The sequence below is a fragment of the Vulpes vulpes genome, chromosome 8, assembly GCF_048418805.1.
Source record: "Vulpes vulpes isolate BD-2025 chromosome 8, VulVul3, whole genome shotgun sequence".
Classification (NCBI taxonomy): domain Eukaryota; kingdom Metazoa; phylum Chordata; class Mammalia; order Carnivora; family Canidae; genus Vulpes; species Vulpes vulpes.
The window spans coordinates 80,873,799-80,890,402 of record NC_132787.1 but is presented as its reverse complement, the minus strand read 5'-3'; the positions used below and the strand labels follow the sequence as shown (position 1 = coordinate 80,890,402).

The following is a 16,604-nucleotide window of genomic DNA, read 5'->3' as shown; positions in this document are numbered from 1 at the left end:
CCTATAAATGTTGAAAGCAATCACCTGGAAAGTTTCTGCACTGCAAATGTTGAGACTGTAAATTCTGGATTATGAGGCTCCACTGGGCCTGAGCCAGCATATTCCAATGGCTCACAGTCTGGAACAAGGGAAGCTTCTCGTCCAGCAGACCAGTACTGTTCATCATCACAATCAGGCTCATCATCTTCCTCCTCCCCAGAAATGCTTCTTCTGACAAAGATAACATTTTCATTTATTAATTTCCACATATGTCGAAGAAAATTTAGCAAGTGTCTAAGAATTTAGTTCAAGGAGCCAAAGGACATAGGATCCTAACCATTCTTCAGTCACTGATTTAAACGTTTACTGATCTCTTCATTTATATCTTGGCAAGTAATATTTATCAGGCATTTATTACATGCCAAGTACTAGGTGAAGTGTTTTATATGTTCTATTTCTTTAAAAATCTTTCTACTAACCCTTAATCAGATACTATTGGAATCGCCATTTTTCCGATGACCAACTAAAACTTAGAATTAGTAATTGCCAAAGGTTATACAGTAAAGAGCAACTAGAGATTTCCACCAAGGCAGTCTGACCCCAGAGCCTGTATTCTTAACTACAGAAGCTCTGGCTATCCTCTCTCCTCACTCATAAAAACCATCCCTAAGTTTTTGCTTTGCTGCATCACCACCTTTCCTAAATCTAAAACAGATAAAGAGATTTGTAGATAGGATGGAAATTGAGCTGTTCATGACTGATCATCCATTAATTCTGGCAAATGGAATGAATTGACTTCTTTGACTGAATCACAAAGCAAAACAGCCAAAAGAGTAAAAGTTGTTTCTCTTAAGCAGATGGTTATGAGAAAGTGTACTCCTAAGACTTCATCTGATCAACTCAATATTTGCTCCTAGAACAATACTGCTACTTGTTCATTACAAGGTTTTATTTGAAAGGCTCTCAATAAAGCAATTATGGAATCCATTTGAGCATGGTCCTCAGAAAAAAAAGATGAAACGGCAACCTGTACTGCTCACAGATATTGCAAAACAAACTCATTCTAAAATTGCTGCTGAATAATTATTCTTGTATTTCTTTTGGCTCACTTTCAACTAATTACATTGTCACAATAGGATCAGTGTTGAAAAGTGTTCCAAAGACAAATAGGACCTTCCCACTGCCAATATAACTTCCTTAATATACTAATTTACTTAAATAAAATAATTTACTCAGATCCAGCATCAGCATCTTGTTCCTGCAAGTCCCGGAGAAGAGCTTTCACTTTCTCTTGATTCTCAGAAGTCATATGCAGGGTCTGAAGTGGCACTTTGGCTTCAGGCTTCCATTTGGGGCGTGCCTCTCCTTTTCTTGTGCTACTGTTGCTAGGTCTGCAAAGGACACATTTACCTGTGACCAGAACTTTGACACTCACCTCACAGCCCCCAAACATATAAAACATGAACTGGACTGTCTAGTACTGGACTGTTTACTACAGTACTTACCAGACTTCATTATCTTGCAACTGCTGGAAAAAAATGCCTGTTAGATTCTTAATCATTAAATCTGGCTTCACTAACTCAAGAATCGTCTAGAAAAAGTAATGCCATGATGACTCCTATTGGAATAGAGGACTTTCAAAAGAAAAACATTACACACAAAGAATTATTTCATTCTATTTTAGGTTCCCAATCTGAAAACAATGAAGGGTCTCATCTTACTGGTGCATATTAGGCCCTGCTTTTGAAATATTTACCTAAATTATCATTATTTCTTAATTACAAAAATACTAAATACATGTTCACTGGAGCAAAGTAGAAAACAGAAGTCATCCTAATTCACATCAATTCTTTTCAGACACATTTTTAATAAAATTATACAGCATATATAATCTTTTATAATTTGCTTTATTTCCTTATCAAATAAAACTGGCATTTCCCTAAGCTTATTATCCTACAACATATTTTTTAAATGGTTACATATAGTTATGGATGCACTGGAATTTATTTCACTCATCTTTCATTATTGGATTTTAGATTTTTTAGAAACTCTTTTTAAAATAACAAGAAATTCTGGGCAGCCTGGGTGGCTTGGCGGTTTAGCGCTGCCTTCAGCCCAGGGCCTGATCCTGGAGACCCAGGATCGAGTCCCACATCAGGCTCCCTACATGGAGCCTGCTTCTCCCTGTGCCTGTGTTTCTGCCTCTCTCTCTCTCTGAGTTTCTCATGAATAAATAAATAAAATCTTTTAAAAATAAATAAATAAATAATTCTAAAGTTTAACATTGCTCATTAAATTTTTTTTTTTTTTGGTTTGGCATGTTTCGTTATAAATTTTCACAAAACTAGGAAAATGGAAGAAACTTTTTTGTGTTTAAAATTGCAATCCATAATATTGAGACCTTGAAAAGAACCACACATTTATACTTGCAACACTGGGTAGTAAAGGAGAAAATATAATCAATTGTGGTTTTAACCACTTAGTACAAATTTCTTTAAAGAATATTGCCCCAAATCTATCATTTCCTCTTTTTTTTTTTTTTTTAATGTAGGCTTCATGCCCATGTGAAGCTTGAACTCATGACCCTGACATTAAGAGTTGCATGCTCTGTCAACTGAGCAAACCAGGCACTCCTTAATAATGGAACACAAACACACACACACAAATGGAACCCACACTTCAGAGGGTTAATTTTAGGATTTTTTTTTCAGTAATCTTTACACCCAACAGGGGGCTCAAACTCATAACCCCAAGATCAAGAGTTGCATGCTCTATTGATGAAGCCAGCAGGTGAAGAGATTTTTGTTTTGAAAAATTGAAATCTATAGAAATAAACATCCTTTACCTAGATTCACCAATTGTTAACATTTGTCATACATTAATGCATATATACATTTATGCAGTCTCTTCCTCTCTCTACGTATACACATATATGCCTATTATATGCCCCCTCTATTTTATATACATATTGCTGAACATCTGAACATAAGCTGCAGACACCATGAAGAGATCGTGTTCACTTTTAAATATTTCAACATGTGTTTTCTTTCTCTCTCTCTTTTTAAAATATTTTATTTATTTATTTATTTGACAGAGAGAGAGCACAAGCAGGGTAAGTAGCAGAAGAGAGGGAGAAGCAGGTTCTCTGCTGAGCAGGAAGTCTGATGCGGGGCTCGATCCCAGGACCCTGGGATCATGACTGAGCTGAAGGCAGATGCCCAATCGAGTCACCCAGGTGCCCCTTTGGCATTTATTTTCTAAGAACAGAGACAAATTCTTATATAACCACAATACTATTATAACTCACAAGATACTTTATATTGACACAATATCTTCTGAAATATAATCTATATTCAAAGCCCCCAATTGTTTCAGTCATGTCCTCTATAGATTTTGATTATCTAATTAAAAATGATATTTAGCTTTTTTTTTTTTTTTTTTCAAATTCCCTTAAGTTCCCTTACCTATTTCCTGACATTGTCTTTTTTGAAGAGCTCAGGTCAGTCATCTTGGAGAAATTCTGACAATTTGGATTTGTCTGATTGTTTCTTCATGATTCGCTAAAAAAAAGTACATGAGGGGGACTACATGCTCCTAACTCACTACTTATCTTTATACCCCTTTACTTTTTTTTTTAAGATCTTATTTATTTATTCATGAGAGACAGAGAGAGAGAGAGAGAGAGAGAGAGAGGCAGAGGGAGAAGCAGGCTCTATGCAGGGAGCCCGAAGCGGGACTCGATCCCGGATCCTGGAATCACACTCTGAGCCAAAGGCAGATGCTCAACTGCTGTGACACCCAGGCATCCCTATACCCCTTTATTTTGCCTTCTTTCCTGTTACTAGGGAAGAATGATCCTAGATCCTAAAGGCAACCCCTCTATTTGTATACTGTATCTCAATCTCTTCAGTCTCCTCAAGGAAATTATTCTAGCATTTACCTCTCCCTCTACATCATCAGTTCTTTATTCCCCGTGGAGCATTTCCATCAGCATATACACATGCTATATAATGTCTACCATCTTAAAAAAACCAAACCAAATTCTCCCCTTGAGTGCACACCCTCTCAAACTATACTTATCTTTCTTTCTTCCTCTGCCCTTTATCATAAAACTCCTCAAAAGGGTTATCTACATCATTATCTTTGTCTCCACTTTCTTTTTCTCTTTGACAGACACTAAAATCAGGGTTTCTCCACACCAAGTATATAAAACAGCTCTTGTCAAGGTTATGTATGCTATAGATATAACTCAATGAGGCCTAAAACCAAAATTATGAGAAAACTCATATACTACACTAAGAAAACCCTGCCTCATCTCACCACCCATCAAGAGTCTTGAACACTATTGTTAATGAAGCTAAGGTGCAGACATTCACCAGCTGAGGCTTTGGAATAAAGCTACATGTGAGATAAGACCAAACTGGGGCCACAGAGAAGAGATGCTGTTAGCTTATTTTTCTCTAGGCATGTAATTGTCATGCCACCCATGGAAGCAATGTGAGATCTGGCTTTGGAATTCATAGAAAGGGAAGTTATCAATTAAAAACTGAAATTACCTGATTCTTGGGAAACAACATGTGAGGAACATCTGGATTGTAAACTTTTCCATGTATCAGTTAATCTTACCTTGGTGCCTGCATAATCTCAAGTCCTTCTCAATAAAACAGAAGTCTCCAATAATCCTGAATTCAAATGAATAAACACCATGTAAAAATTTCCAATTTATCCCATTGGTTCAAGAAATTCCTGGTGGCCTTCAAATGTGTTCTCCGGGAGCCTGAGAGTCATAACTAGATTATATAGCGCCTTCATGGGAATGAGCAAAATGCTGCATTTTCTAGTCCTATTTAGGGGAAGTGATCATTCCGATGGGGCAGAAGGGGAGCTGGGGCAAATGGGTAAAGGAAGTCAAAGGGAACAAATTTAGTAACAAGAGGAGTGTGTTCTGGAGACGTAGTGTACAATATTGTTACCATAGTTAACTATAATGTTTTATATATTTGAATTTGCCAAGACAGAGTTAACTATAATGTTTTACATATTTGAATTTGCTAAGACAATAGTTCTTAAAAGTTCACGCATATATAAAATTTAAGAAATAAAACAAATAAACAAAGAAAGAAAAAGAGACAAATGGAAAAGCAGACTCCTAAAGACACAGAACAAACTGGTGGTTGCCAGAGGGGAGGTGGGTGAGGAAATGGGTGAACTAGACAAAGCAGATTAAGAGTACACTTATCCTGATAAATACTGAGAAATGAATAAAACTGTTGAACAATTATACTGTACAATTGAAACTAATATAAGATTGTATATTAATTATACTTGGATAAAGAAAAAAGTTCACACCAAAAATAAATAAACTGTTATTATATAAGGCAATAGATGTGAAACCTAAAATGAAAAGTTACCTATGCTATCCACATTGCCAAATCCAGGGGACAGCTGTCTCTCTTGACCTCTCACAAGCACTCCTTTACAACTGAGTGTCCGCTTTAGGTATCCAATCCTATCTGACTGGATAATCCCCTTTAAAACAACTTTATTTCCTAAGTCCAGAAACCAAATTCTCTTAGCTTTCCTCCTACTTCACTGGCAACTATGCTATCCCCTCTGTCAGATTCTCCTAATCTTTCTCAGCTCTAAGGCCCAGAGTATCCCAGTGCTCAAAGTTCAGACCTCTTCTCTATCTGTATAAGTCTATCCCACCCAATCTTAGTTTTATTTATTTTTATTTATTCCTTTTTTAAAGATTTTATTTACTTATTCATATGAGAGAGAGAGAGACAGAGACACAGGCAGAGGGAGAAGCAGGCTCCATGCAGGGGGCCTGATGTGGGACTCGATCCCGGGACCTCAGGATCACGCCCTGGGCCGAAGGCAGGTGCTAAACTGCTGAGCCACCCAGGGATCCCCCAATCTCATAGTTTTAAATAGCGGTTATTCAGACAACTCACACATTTACTTTTCTAGCTTAGATCTTTTCTTTGAACTCCAGACTAATATGTAAATCGTCTATGACATTTCCTCTCGGAGAGTATCTCCCAACTACTCTTTCTGCTTCCAACCCATGTTCCCCTGTAGTCTGTTTTCCTTTTTTTTTTTTTTTTTTTAATGATTTTATATATTTATTCATGAGAGAGGCAGAGACACAGACAGAGGGAGAAGGTTCCCACAGGGATCCTGATGCCAGACTTGGGCCCAGGACCCTAGGATCATGATCTGAGCCGAAGGCAGACGCTCAATCACTGAGCCACCCAGACATCCTTGTAGTCTATTTTCCACACAGAATACTGAGTCAGGGCTACTGAGTATAGTTGCACAGACAGCGTACATGCTGTTCAAAAGTTCCTGTTGGGGTGGGAGGAGAATGAGGGAGGATGAGTTGGCAAGAGCTTGAATCCAATCCATGCTAGCTTATCAAGCCATGCATTCTGGGGCTATCACTACCCCAAGAGAAAAGCACCATATTCTAATTCACACAAAGGCATATGCTGAATAGTAGCAACTCTGGCCTGAGGAACTGATGTCACACACCTTTGCCTCAAACCTGTCAGTGGCTTCCAAAGGCTGACCAAAAGCTACACAGTGTGAGCCTCTTGGATCTAACCGTTACTCTTCTTCTTACTCATCCACTCTAGCCATGTCCTTTTCTGCCACTTCCTAACCCTTCCAGGCACTCTCTTAGCTGAGAGACTTTGTATTTGGTGCTCCCTCTGCCTTCAATGTTCTTCCCTCAGGTAGTTTCATAGCGCTCCCCTTCATATCCTTCTTTTCCCTGCTTAAAGGACATGTTATTAGAGAAGCCTTCCCTGATCACTCTACATAAAACAGCAACGTTTAAAAATAACAGGAGTTTATTTTGGCATTTTTTACCTCTTTTATCTTCCTTTCTTTTTCTCCAGGCACTTTCTACCTGGACATATATTATTTATGGTCTTTATACCTCAGACTTCCTTCTAGGAAGACAAGGGCAATATTTTATTCATTGTTACAATTCTAGTCCCCAAAACAGTGCCTGGTCCATAGTAGGCACTCAGTATATACTCGCTGTGTGAATGAACATCTAAGACTGTAAGAACCTCCAATTATGTCTATGTTTTCAAAAACAAGGGAGCTGCATCTAACTCAGAAGTTAGGTTATTAGGTCAGCAGGTAAGGTGAAAACATATCTTAAAATTACCTTGGAAGATTCCTTTAAAAAAAGATGTCAAGTTTGATATTGATATATTAGCTCTCAATATATCCAAAATGACTGTTTTTCTTCTTGAACAACAACAAAAAAAATTGTAGATTCTCTGGTTGAGTATCAGATGATGTATTTGATTACGTTACAGACCATGTATAAAAGCATATATTTAGGGGCACTTGGGTGGCTCAGTAGATTACATGTTTGCCTTTGACTCAGGTCATAATCCCAGGTTCCTGGGATCAAGTCCTGTATCAGGCTCCCTGCTCAGTGGGGAGTCTGCTTCTCCCTCTCCCTCAGTCCCTACCCCTGCTTTTGCTCTCTCACTTTCTCTCTCAAATAAATAAATAAAATCTTTGAAAAACAAAATCCTATATATTTAAACTCTAAAATCATATACTTAGTGCATCAAGTGGCTTCAAGTACAAAAAGCACTTGGATACTGAGGATGATAGAGGGAATTGTCCTTCTTCTTCCATATCTTGCTCACTGTGGGGCCCAGATTCATTTAGTGGCAAGTTTAAACCACTTAAATGCTATTTGCTTTTCTTTTTCTTTTCTTGAGTGCATATAATTGTATTCATTTAAGTTAAAAGCATGTATTATGCAGTTAAACTTCCAGCACTCACTTATATTCCTTTCTAACTAATATTTAGTTGGGAGTTATTCCCATAAAAGAAAGTGTACACATAGCTTTAAAGAAATCTTTTTTGTCTCTAAAGATTCTAAAGTACAGCCTGCATTGCCATTTGAGAGACAATGAGAATCCTCTATCTATACTGTATAACGTGCAGCAATAAAAGCTTTACTTTCATTAAATATTGATTAGAATTATCAGGATCTATTCATTATTTAAAAGTTGAATATGAAAGAAGCCTGGATATGACTCTGTCACTGGTCATCACATGAAGCACCAGTAAAGAGTTGGCTGATGTGTCTAGAAAATAGATAATTCATCAACTAAAAAGACAGAGTACAGCCAAGTAGCATTTTAGGTTTTTCAAACTACAGTGTGTAAGTGTGTAAGAAATACTTAAAATAACTTTTGCCAAAATGTCTTTCACTATTTCCAGTATTTACTTTCCTGGTAACATTAGTTACAATAACAGTATTATATTCAATTCACAGTGTCATGTAAGTTGAAGTTAACTTCAGATTTCCATCTTCTTAAAAAAAAAAGCTGTTATCTGCCATCATGTCTTTAAGAAAAGGTTACAAAGTAGAGGACTGCAAGGTTTTAAAACAAGAGGAACAATTAACTTGACCAGAGTTTCTTGGCATTTCCCCCCCTTTCTCTTAGCTCTCTGCTGTCCCACAGATTAGAGATTGATACCGTTTCTATATTGAAACATTAAAAAAGTATAATGACCTGGATGAGCGCCTTGATTCAGTGAAGATACAAAAGTCATCACCTTCATCCCAAATTCTACTTGAGGCCTTTCTATTGCCAGCACTGCCACCGCCACTGCTGCCACCCCCATGAGATTTACTAGTGTGACTTCTGCCTCCTCTTCCTCCTCTAGAAGACCCTTTTCCACCTCCTTTGCCTGGCTTGCCTTTTCTTCTTACTGAAGAACTCATTTTCACCTGCAAGAGAAAAAATAATACAGATACCATAAAACCAGACAAGTAGAACAATCCTTTGTCAAAGTTACAAATATAGCCCATTATAAAGAAATAAGGAAACACACATTTTAAAAAAGGTCAGTCTAGGTGAAGCATAGGTAATTGTTTTACAAAAGCCTTACAAGCCCATCCCTCTGAGGATTAATATTTAGTGACTTTCTTGGACACAGATGTCTTAACCAAGGATATGCAACAGAAATACATGGAGAAGTTTCAAAACACACATGCTTAAGCCCCAATCTTACATTCTGACTAGGTTAGATTTGCTGTAGGGTTTAAAAAAAAACTCTAGTTGAAAAGACATTTTTTTCATGTATATAATATGTGATTTGATAAACAAAATTTTAATTTACATAATCACTTGCAGAGCCACAGACTTGATTCAGAGATTTTGCCTGTGTAGAGTAAAAGTACAGCGCTTTTGCATGCAGATGAAGTTGTTAACCAGTTTAAAACAGAATGACTTAACTCTAAGATGTTTTATGTAAGCTTCATGGAAACTACAAAGAAAAGAAAAAAGTATATATATACAAAAGAGAAAGGAATCAAAGCATACCACCACAGAAAATCATCAAATCACAAAGACAGCAATAGAGGAAGAAAGGAACAAAGGAAGTGTAAAACACCTAAGAAACAATTAACAAAATGTCAATATTAAGCCCTTACCTATTAATAATTACTTTAAATGTAAATAGATTAACTTCTCCAATCAAAAGACACAGGATGGAAGAACAGATGAGAAAACAAGACCCAACTATACCCTTCCTACAACAGAAGTGCTTTGGCTTTAAAGACACAGACTGAAAGTGAAGGGATGGAAAAAGCTATTTCATGCAAATGGAAACCAAAAGAGAGCAGGGGCAACTATACTTTTATTGGGCAAAATAGACTTTACGGCAAAAGCTAACAATGGAGAAAGATGGTCATTATATAATGATAAGGGGATTGATTCATCAAGAGGATCTAACAATTGTAAATATTTACACATCCAACATCAATACACCTAAATATACAAAGCAAAACAATTTACAGACCAAAAAGGAAATAAAAATGAAAATGATACATTAAAATTATAAAATATAGCCAAAGCTAGATTTAAGATATTTTCTTAGACTTACATATTCATATGTTAGGAGAAAATAGTTTTAACTCAAGAAGTAATAAGCTACATTAAAAAGAATACCTAGGAGGGATCCCTGGGTGGCGCAGCGGTTTGGCGCCTGCCTTTGGCCCAGGGCGCGATCCTAGAGACCCGGGATCGAATCCCACATCAGGCTCCCGGTGCATGGAGCCTGCTTCTCCCTCTGCCTGTGTCTCTGCCTCTCTCTCTCTCTCTGTGTGACTATCATAAATAAATTAAAAAAAAAAGAATACCTAGGAATAAATTTAACCAAGGAGGTAAAAGAACTGTACACTGAAAACTATAGACATTGATGAAAGAAACTAAAGAAGACACATAAATGGAAAGATAGTCTGTGTTCGTGGATTGGAAGAATTGATATTATTAGAATGTCCATACTACCCCAAGTAATCTCCAGATTCAATGCAACATCTATCAAAATTCCAATGGCATTTTTCACAGAAATAGAACAAATAATCCTAAAAGTTGCATGGAGCCACAAACGACCCTGAATAGCCAAAGCAATCTTGAGAAAGAACAAAGCTGGAGGCATCAAAATCTCTGATTTCAAACTATATTACAAAGCTGTGGGAATAGAAACAGGATAGTATTGGATAAAAGCAGACACACAGATGAATGGAACAGAATAGGGACCCCAGAAACAAACCCAAACATATGGTCAATTAATTCGCAACAAAAGAGCCAAGACTATACAATGAGGAAAGAAGTTTCTTGAATAAATCGTGTTGGGAAAACTGGACAGCCACATGCAAAAGAATGAAATTAGACTATTATCTTATACCACACACAAAAATGAACTCAAATGGATTATTGACTTGAATGTAAGACTTGATGCTATACAACTCCTAGAAGAAAACACAGGTGGCAAACTCTGACATCAGTGTTGGTGATGATTTTTGTGACTCTGACTTCAAAATCAAAGGCAACAAAAGCAAAAATAAAAAGTGGGACTACATCAAACTAAAAAGTTTCTGCACAAAAAAGGAAAACATCAAAATGAAAAGGCAACCTACTAAATTGGAGAAAATATTTGCAAATCATATATCTGATAATGCGTTAAATATCTAAAATACATAAAGAGCTCATACAACTTACCAGAAAAAAAATCCAATCAAAACATTAGCAAAGAATCAGAAGAGACATTTTTCCAAAGAGAACATATAGATGGCTAACGGGTACATGAAAAAATGCTCAACATCACTAATTATCAGGGCAATACAAACCAAAACCAAAACCACAATGAAATATCACCTCACACTTCTGAGAATGGCTATTATCAAAAAGACAAGAATTAACAAGTGTTGGCAAGGATGTGGAGAAAAGGGAACTCTTGTGCACTCACTGTTGGTAGGAATGTAAATTGGTGCATCCACTATGGAAAACAGTATGGAGGTTCTTCAAAAAATTCAAATTAGAACTAACATACAATTTAATAATTCCACTTCTGGGTATTTATCCAAAGAAAATGAAAACACTAGTTCAAAAAGATACATACACCACTATATTGACTGAAGCATTATTTACAATAGCCAAGATATGGAAATAACCTAAGTATCCATGATGGATGAATGGATATAGAATATGTAAGATATATAGATATATATACACACACAATGGGATACTACTCAGCCATAAAAGAGAATGAAATATTGTTATTTGTGACAAGGATGGACAGTGAGGGCATTTTGCTAAGTGAAATTAGTCAGAGACAGAAAGCAAATACTATACAATCTCATTTGTATGTGGAATGTATAAACCAAAACACAGGCTCACAGATAAGAGAACAGATTGGTGGTCACCAGAGATGGGGGGTAGAGGGTGGGTAAAATGTGTAAAGGGGGTCAAAAGGTACAAACTTCCAGTTATAAAATAAATAAGTTATGGAGATATAATATACAGCATGGTGACTATAGTTAATAATACTCTATTGCATATTTGAAAGTTGCTAAGAGAGTAATCTTAAAAGTCTTCATCACAAGAAAAAAATCTTTTAACTATGTATGGGGTTGGTGCTAGCTAGACTTACTGTGGTGATCGTTTCACAATATATACAAATGACAAATCATTATGTTGTATACCTGAAACTGATATAATGCTATATGTCAGTTATACCTCAATTAAAAAAATTATCCAACTATATGCTATTTATTCATCACTTTAAATTCAAAGAAACAAATGAATGAAAAGTAAACAGATGGTAAAAGATAAATTACATACAGCAACCACAAGAAAGCTGGAGTGACTATGCTAATATCAGACAAAACAGACTTTAAAGCAAAAAAAAAAAAAGTTACTAGAAATAAAGTACATTTCATAATGTTAAAGGAGTTGATCTATCAGGAAGATATAATAGTGATAAACATATATGCACCTAATAATAGCACCAAAATACACGAACCAACAACTGACAAATGAAGGGAGAAACAGACACTTCAAAAGTAACAGTTGGGGGACGCCTGGGTGGCTCAGCGGTTGAGCATCTGTCTTTGGTTCAGAGTGTGATCCCAGGGTTTTGGGATCGAGTCCCACATCGGGCTCCCTGCATGGAGCCTGCTTCTCCCTCTGCCTGTGTCTCTGCCTTGTTCTCTCTGTGTCTCTCTCATGAATAAATAAATAAAATCTTTAAAAGAAAAAAAAAAGTAACAGTTGGAAACTTCAATACCCCACTTCTAATAGTGGTGGAAGAACAACTAGATAGAAGATCAATAAGGAAACATTAGATTTAAAACACAGTATACTGGGATCCCTGGGTGGCTCAGTGGTTTAATGCCTGCATTCAGCCCAGGGCGTGATCCTGGAGTCCTCGAATCAAATCCCATGTGTCAGGCTCCCTGCATGGAGCCTGCTTCTCCCTCTGCCTGTGTCTCTGCCTCTCCCTCTCTCTGTGTGTCTCTCATGAATAAATAAATGAAATCTTTGAAAAAAAATAAAATAAAACACAGTATACACCAACTAAGACCTAAGAGACATCTATAGGACACTCTACCCAACACCATATATATTTTTCTTGTTTGCACAAGGAAAATTTTCTGGGACAAATCGTATCCTAGGTTATAAAGCAAACCTCAATATATTTAAAAAGATATAATGCAAAATGTGTTTTGCAACCATAGAAAAAAATGAAATTAGAAATAAAAGCAGGAAAAATTTTTGGAAACTCATTGTTATGTGGAAATTAAACTAGGCCTCTTGGTATTCCTTTCTTCAAAATCCTTCATAATAATACATATTTATACAGTGTTTATTTTATGTTTATGTCCCCTTTCCTCCTTTCAAAAAGCTCTCTGAAGGCAAGAATTAGGTCTATTTTGAGTAACACAGTACCTCTTACAGTGTCTTGTATACAGTAGGAATTCAATATATACTTGGGTAATGAATGATTGAAGGGTGAATAAATGGCTGGTATGAGACTGGAGATTCATTCTTTCCACAAATATTTTTTTGAGTACTTATCATGTGCCAGATCCTAGGGATATGACAGCAAAGAAGACAAAATTCCTCATGAAGCTTACCTTCCAAAGGGAAAGAAAAACAATAAACAAATAGATAATATCAGTTAAGTGCTATACAGAAAAAGAAAATGCCTAATACTGTTATTTTAAATAGAGTGGTCAGGTAAGGCCTCTCTGAGATCATGTTTGAACAGACACCTGAACAAACTGAGAGAATGAGCCATGAAATATTTGTGAAAATAGTATTCTTAGGGGAAGGTGCCAAGTCCAGTACATCTTCAATGCACTGAGCCGGACAAAAAGTAAGAAGTCTAAGGGGTCGGTACGAAAGTGAAGAACAGCAGTGAGGTCAGAGAGCAGAAAAAGCCAAGAAAACTCTGGAGACAGGGGGTGCCCCAGGAGGAGAGGCAAGAGAAAAGAGGCTGTGACCTCAGGAAAACCTGCAGGCCACAAAGCTAACATTGCATTGCCACTGGTTGGGTTTAGTTTTTAAGTTTTTAAAGATCTGGTTGGATTTAGTTTTTAAGTTGCAGTTGCTGCCAATTTAGGCTAATACCTGGCTTTGACGATTTTATACACAATATTTTTGTACATCACAACTTGGCCACCTTTGCTCCAAACAATAGGATGAATTTTCTTAAAGTAAGCTTGGTTTCTGAACTTTTTGGTGATTCACGTATGTGCATAGATTCTGTGATCCCATTTCATACTGCACCATACAGAAACACTTTGTATGAACGAATTGCTTTTTATTTTCACATTATTAGTAATGTCATGGTTCAATTACATGCTTATTCACCTCATAAATTTGTTATTAGTCTTTGAAGAAAAAAATATGTAAATATGTACGTGTAACATGAGACTTTCTAAAGCAGGACTTAAAGTATTTTGGAAAAGTCTGACAGTGTATCACGTGAATTCGGATTTTACCTCAATGCCAAGAATTATGTTTAGAGAGGTAAAAAGAAGCTTGTTTTGATCTCAGAAAAATAGATTGCTTTGGGTTTTATGTATCTTTAGATTCTTAAAAAGCTAGAATCTACTCTGTTTAACTAAAAGTAATTTGGAAAAATAATTTTAAATTCTGAATATGATAGGAAGTCACTAAAGAGCTGAGGCAAAAGATTGTTATGACTGACTCAGGTTTTAAAACAATTAGGCTAGCTGCTATGTGAAGAATAAAAAGCCTGGGGGAGGGAGTGAGGAGAAGCCAGGAGGCCAACTAGGAGATTATTGCAGTTGTTCAGGCAGAACAAATACAGGAAAAATAAGGTGGTTTGGACTAGAGTGGGAGTAGTAGAGTTGAAAACTGGTCACAGATTGTGAATGTATTTTAAATGTAGATGAATTAGACGAAAAGTATGAGAAAGAAATGTCTACAATTTTGGCCTAGGTTAACTGGGTAAAGAGTGGTGTTATGTGCTCAGAATTGGAATATTGGGGAGGAAAAGATCTGGGGAGGGCGTCACAAATGCAGATTGGATATGTTGCCTTTGAGATGCCAATTAGATACCTACATGGAGACATACTGAAGGTAGTTGAATATACCATTGAGGGGAAAGGTAAGATTATTTCATGTAACCCTCTAAAAATCTAGTACAGTAAATATTATTATCTATATTTTACAGAGGAGGAGCTTAGAGGACAAGTAAATTATATGACTTGTCTAATGTCACCTAATGTGTAGAAGCAAAGTCTGGAGCCAGGGTTTGAAACAATCTGTTTGACATCAAAGCCAAAATTCTTTCTTACTTTTTTTTTTTTAAAGATTTTATTTATTTACTCATGAGAAACACAGAGAGAGAGGCAGAGACACAGGCAGAGGGAGAAGCAGGCTCCATGCAGGGAGCCCAATGCGGGACTCAATCCTGGGACTCCAGCCCTGAGCCATCTGGGCGTCCCAGCCAAAATTCTTTCTACGGTATCTCCTCCTCCTCACCATCAACATGTACCTTGTATCGTCAATGCAAAGTTCAATGATAAACCAGACTTCTTTTGATTTGTGCCTGGGTCTTAATTTATAAAAGTGACAAGGAGAGGTCAATGCCACCAAAAGAAAAGTGTAACGTTATTCCCCGTTTGGCCAGAAAGGAGAGAAGTACATCATGCCACGCCAGGCCAGGCCATAGGAGGAAGCACCAAGTGTCAGTCAGGAGGCACAAAGGAGCCAGGGGAAGGCAAAGCCATAGTCCTTCTAGGATTTCCACAGGAAAGGCAGGCAGAATAAACAGTTTAGGACTGGCCAGTTAAAATAATTCCAGCAGGCTTGGGGCATAGGGGGTGTCCTGGTTGCCTGTGACCTGACCCTGGGTTGATTTGGGGGGTAGGGAAAAATTGGCTTGGTGGGCAAAAATTACTTAAAGCAGGTAGGTCTTTGGGGGTTGGTCTTCATACGAAAAGCATGTTCACAGGTCAAGGTCCGTTAACTATCCCTGGCAAGGGCAGTTTCTTGGCCAGCCAGGCCCCTAAGGTGTCAAAATATAATAAAATATGGAAAATAAAAAATGATTAATACACTTTTCCCATCCAAATTTAAAATCCCGTGACACCTGGGTGGCTGTGTTTGGGCGGCTGCCTTTGGCTCAGGTTGTGATTCTGGGATCTGGGATCTAGTCCTGCATAGGCCAGGTGGGATCCAGGCAGGCTGACCCGGGCCGGTGAGTCTGGACCAGCAGGATCCCAGGGACCAGCCTGCTGTAAAGAGCCGGCTTCTTCTCTGCCTGTGTCTCTGCCTCTCTCTCTCTCTCTCTCTCTGTCTCATGATTAAATTAAAAAAAAAAAGTAAATCCCTTCATTGCAAGTTTCCTGACTCCAGATCTCTTAGATAAGAATATCCTAAGAAGCCCAACTACCTCAAATTCTTCTGTAAAAACAGTGGTGTTTATATGTATATAAGTACTCACAAAAATGTAGGGTCATTAAAAGCATAACAAGAGGTCAAAAAAATAGGACAAACTGAATTCTGTAAAGTTGTGCATCAATAATTACTTATTATTTCTAGAACTCAGAAAAGGGGAAAGGATATACAAATCAGACAGAAAGATCAGAACTTCGGCTCAAAAAACACCCAGACCAGGTAAGTTTGTGTAAGTAAAATACATTAGGAAAAAAGCAAGAAGTTACCGTGCTCTGACTTTTAAAGAGTGGGTAGCCAACCAGAGCAAGCCCCAGCCAGCTTGGCTAACAACGATCAACAACCTGTCTCACACCCATCCAA

General features: G+C 37.2%; 1 protein-coding gene across 5 annotated transcripts in view; it reads right to left on the bottom strand.

Annotated features, from left to right (window-relative positions):
• Positions 1-16,604, bottom strand: part of DHX57 (DExH-box helicase 57) — a 56,337-nt gene that overhangs the window by 38,792 nt on the left and 941 nt on the right. For 2 of the 5 annotated variants that reach the window (XM_026018920.2, XM_026018919.2), the window contains exons 2-4: positions 8,538-8,755; positions 1,212-1,370; positions 25-210 (exon numbers count right to left, since the gene is read on the bottom strand). In XM_026018920.2, coding sequence (XP_025874705.1) covers positions 25-210; positions 1,212-1,370; positions 8,538-8,749 — 557 coding nt within the window. In that variant the 5' untranslated portion in view covers positions 8,750-8,755. Of the gene's footprint in view, positions 1-24; positions 211-1,211; positions 1,559-3,443; positions 4,662-8,537; positions 8,756-16,604 lie in introns of those variants that run through there. The other 3 variants (XM_072767259.1, XM_072767258.1, XM_072767257.1) reach the window with 3 other exon arrangements.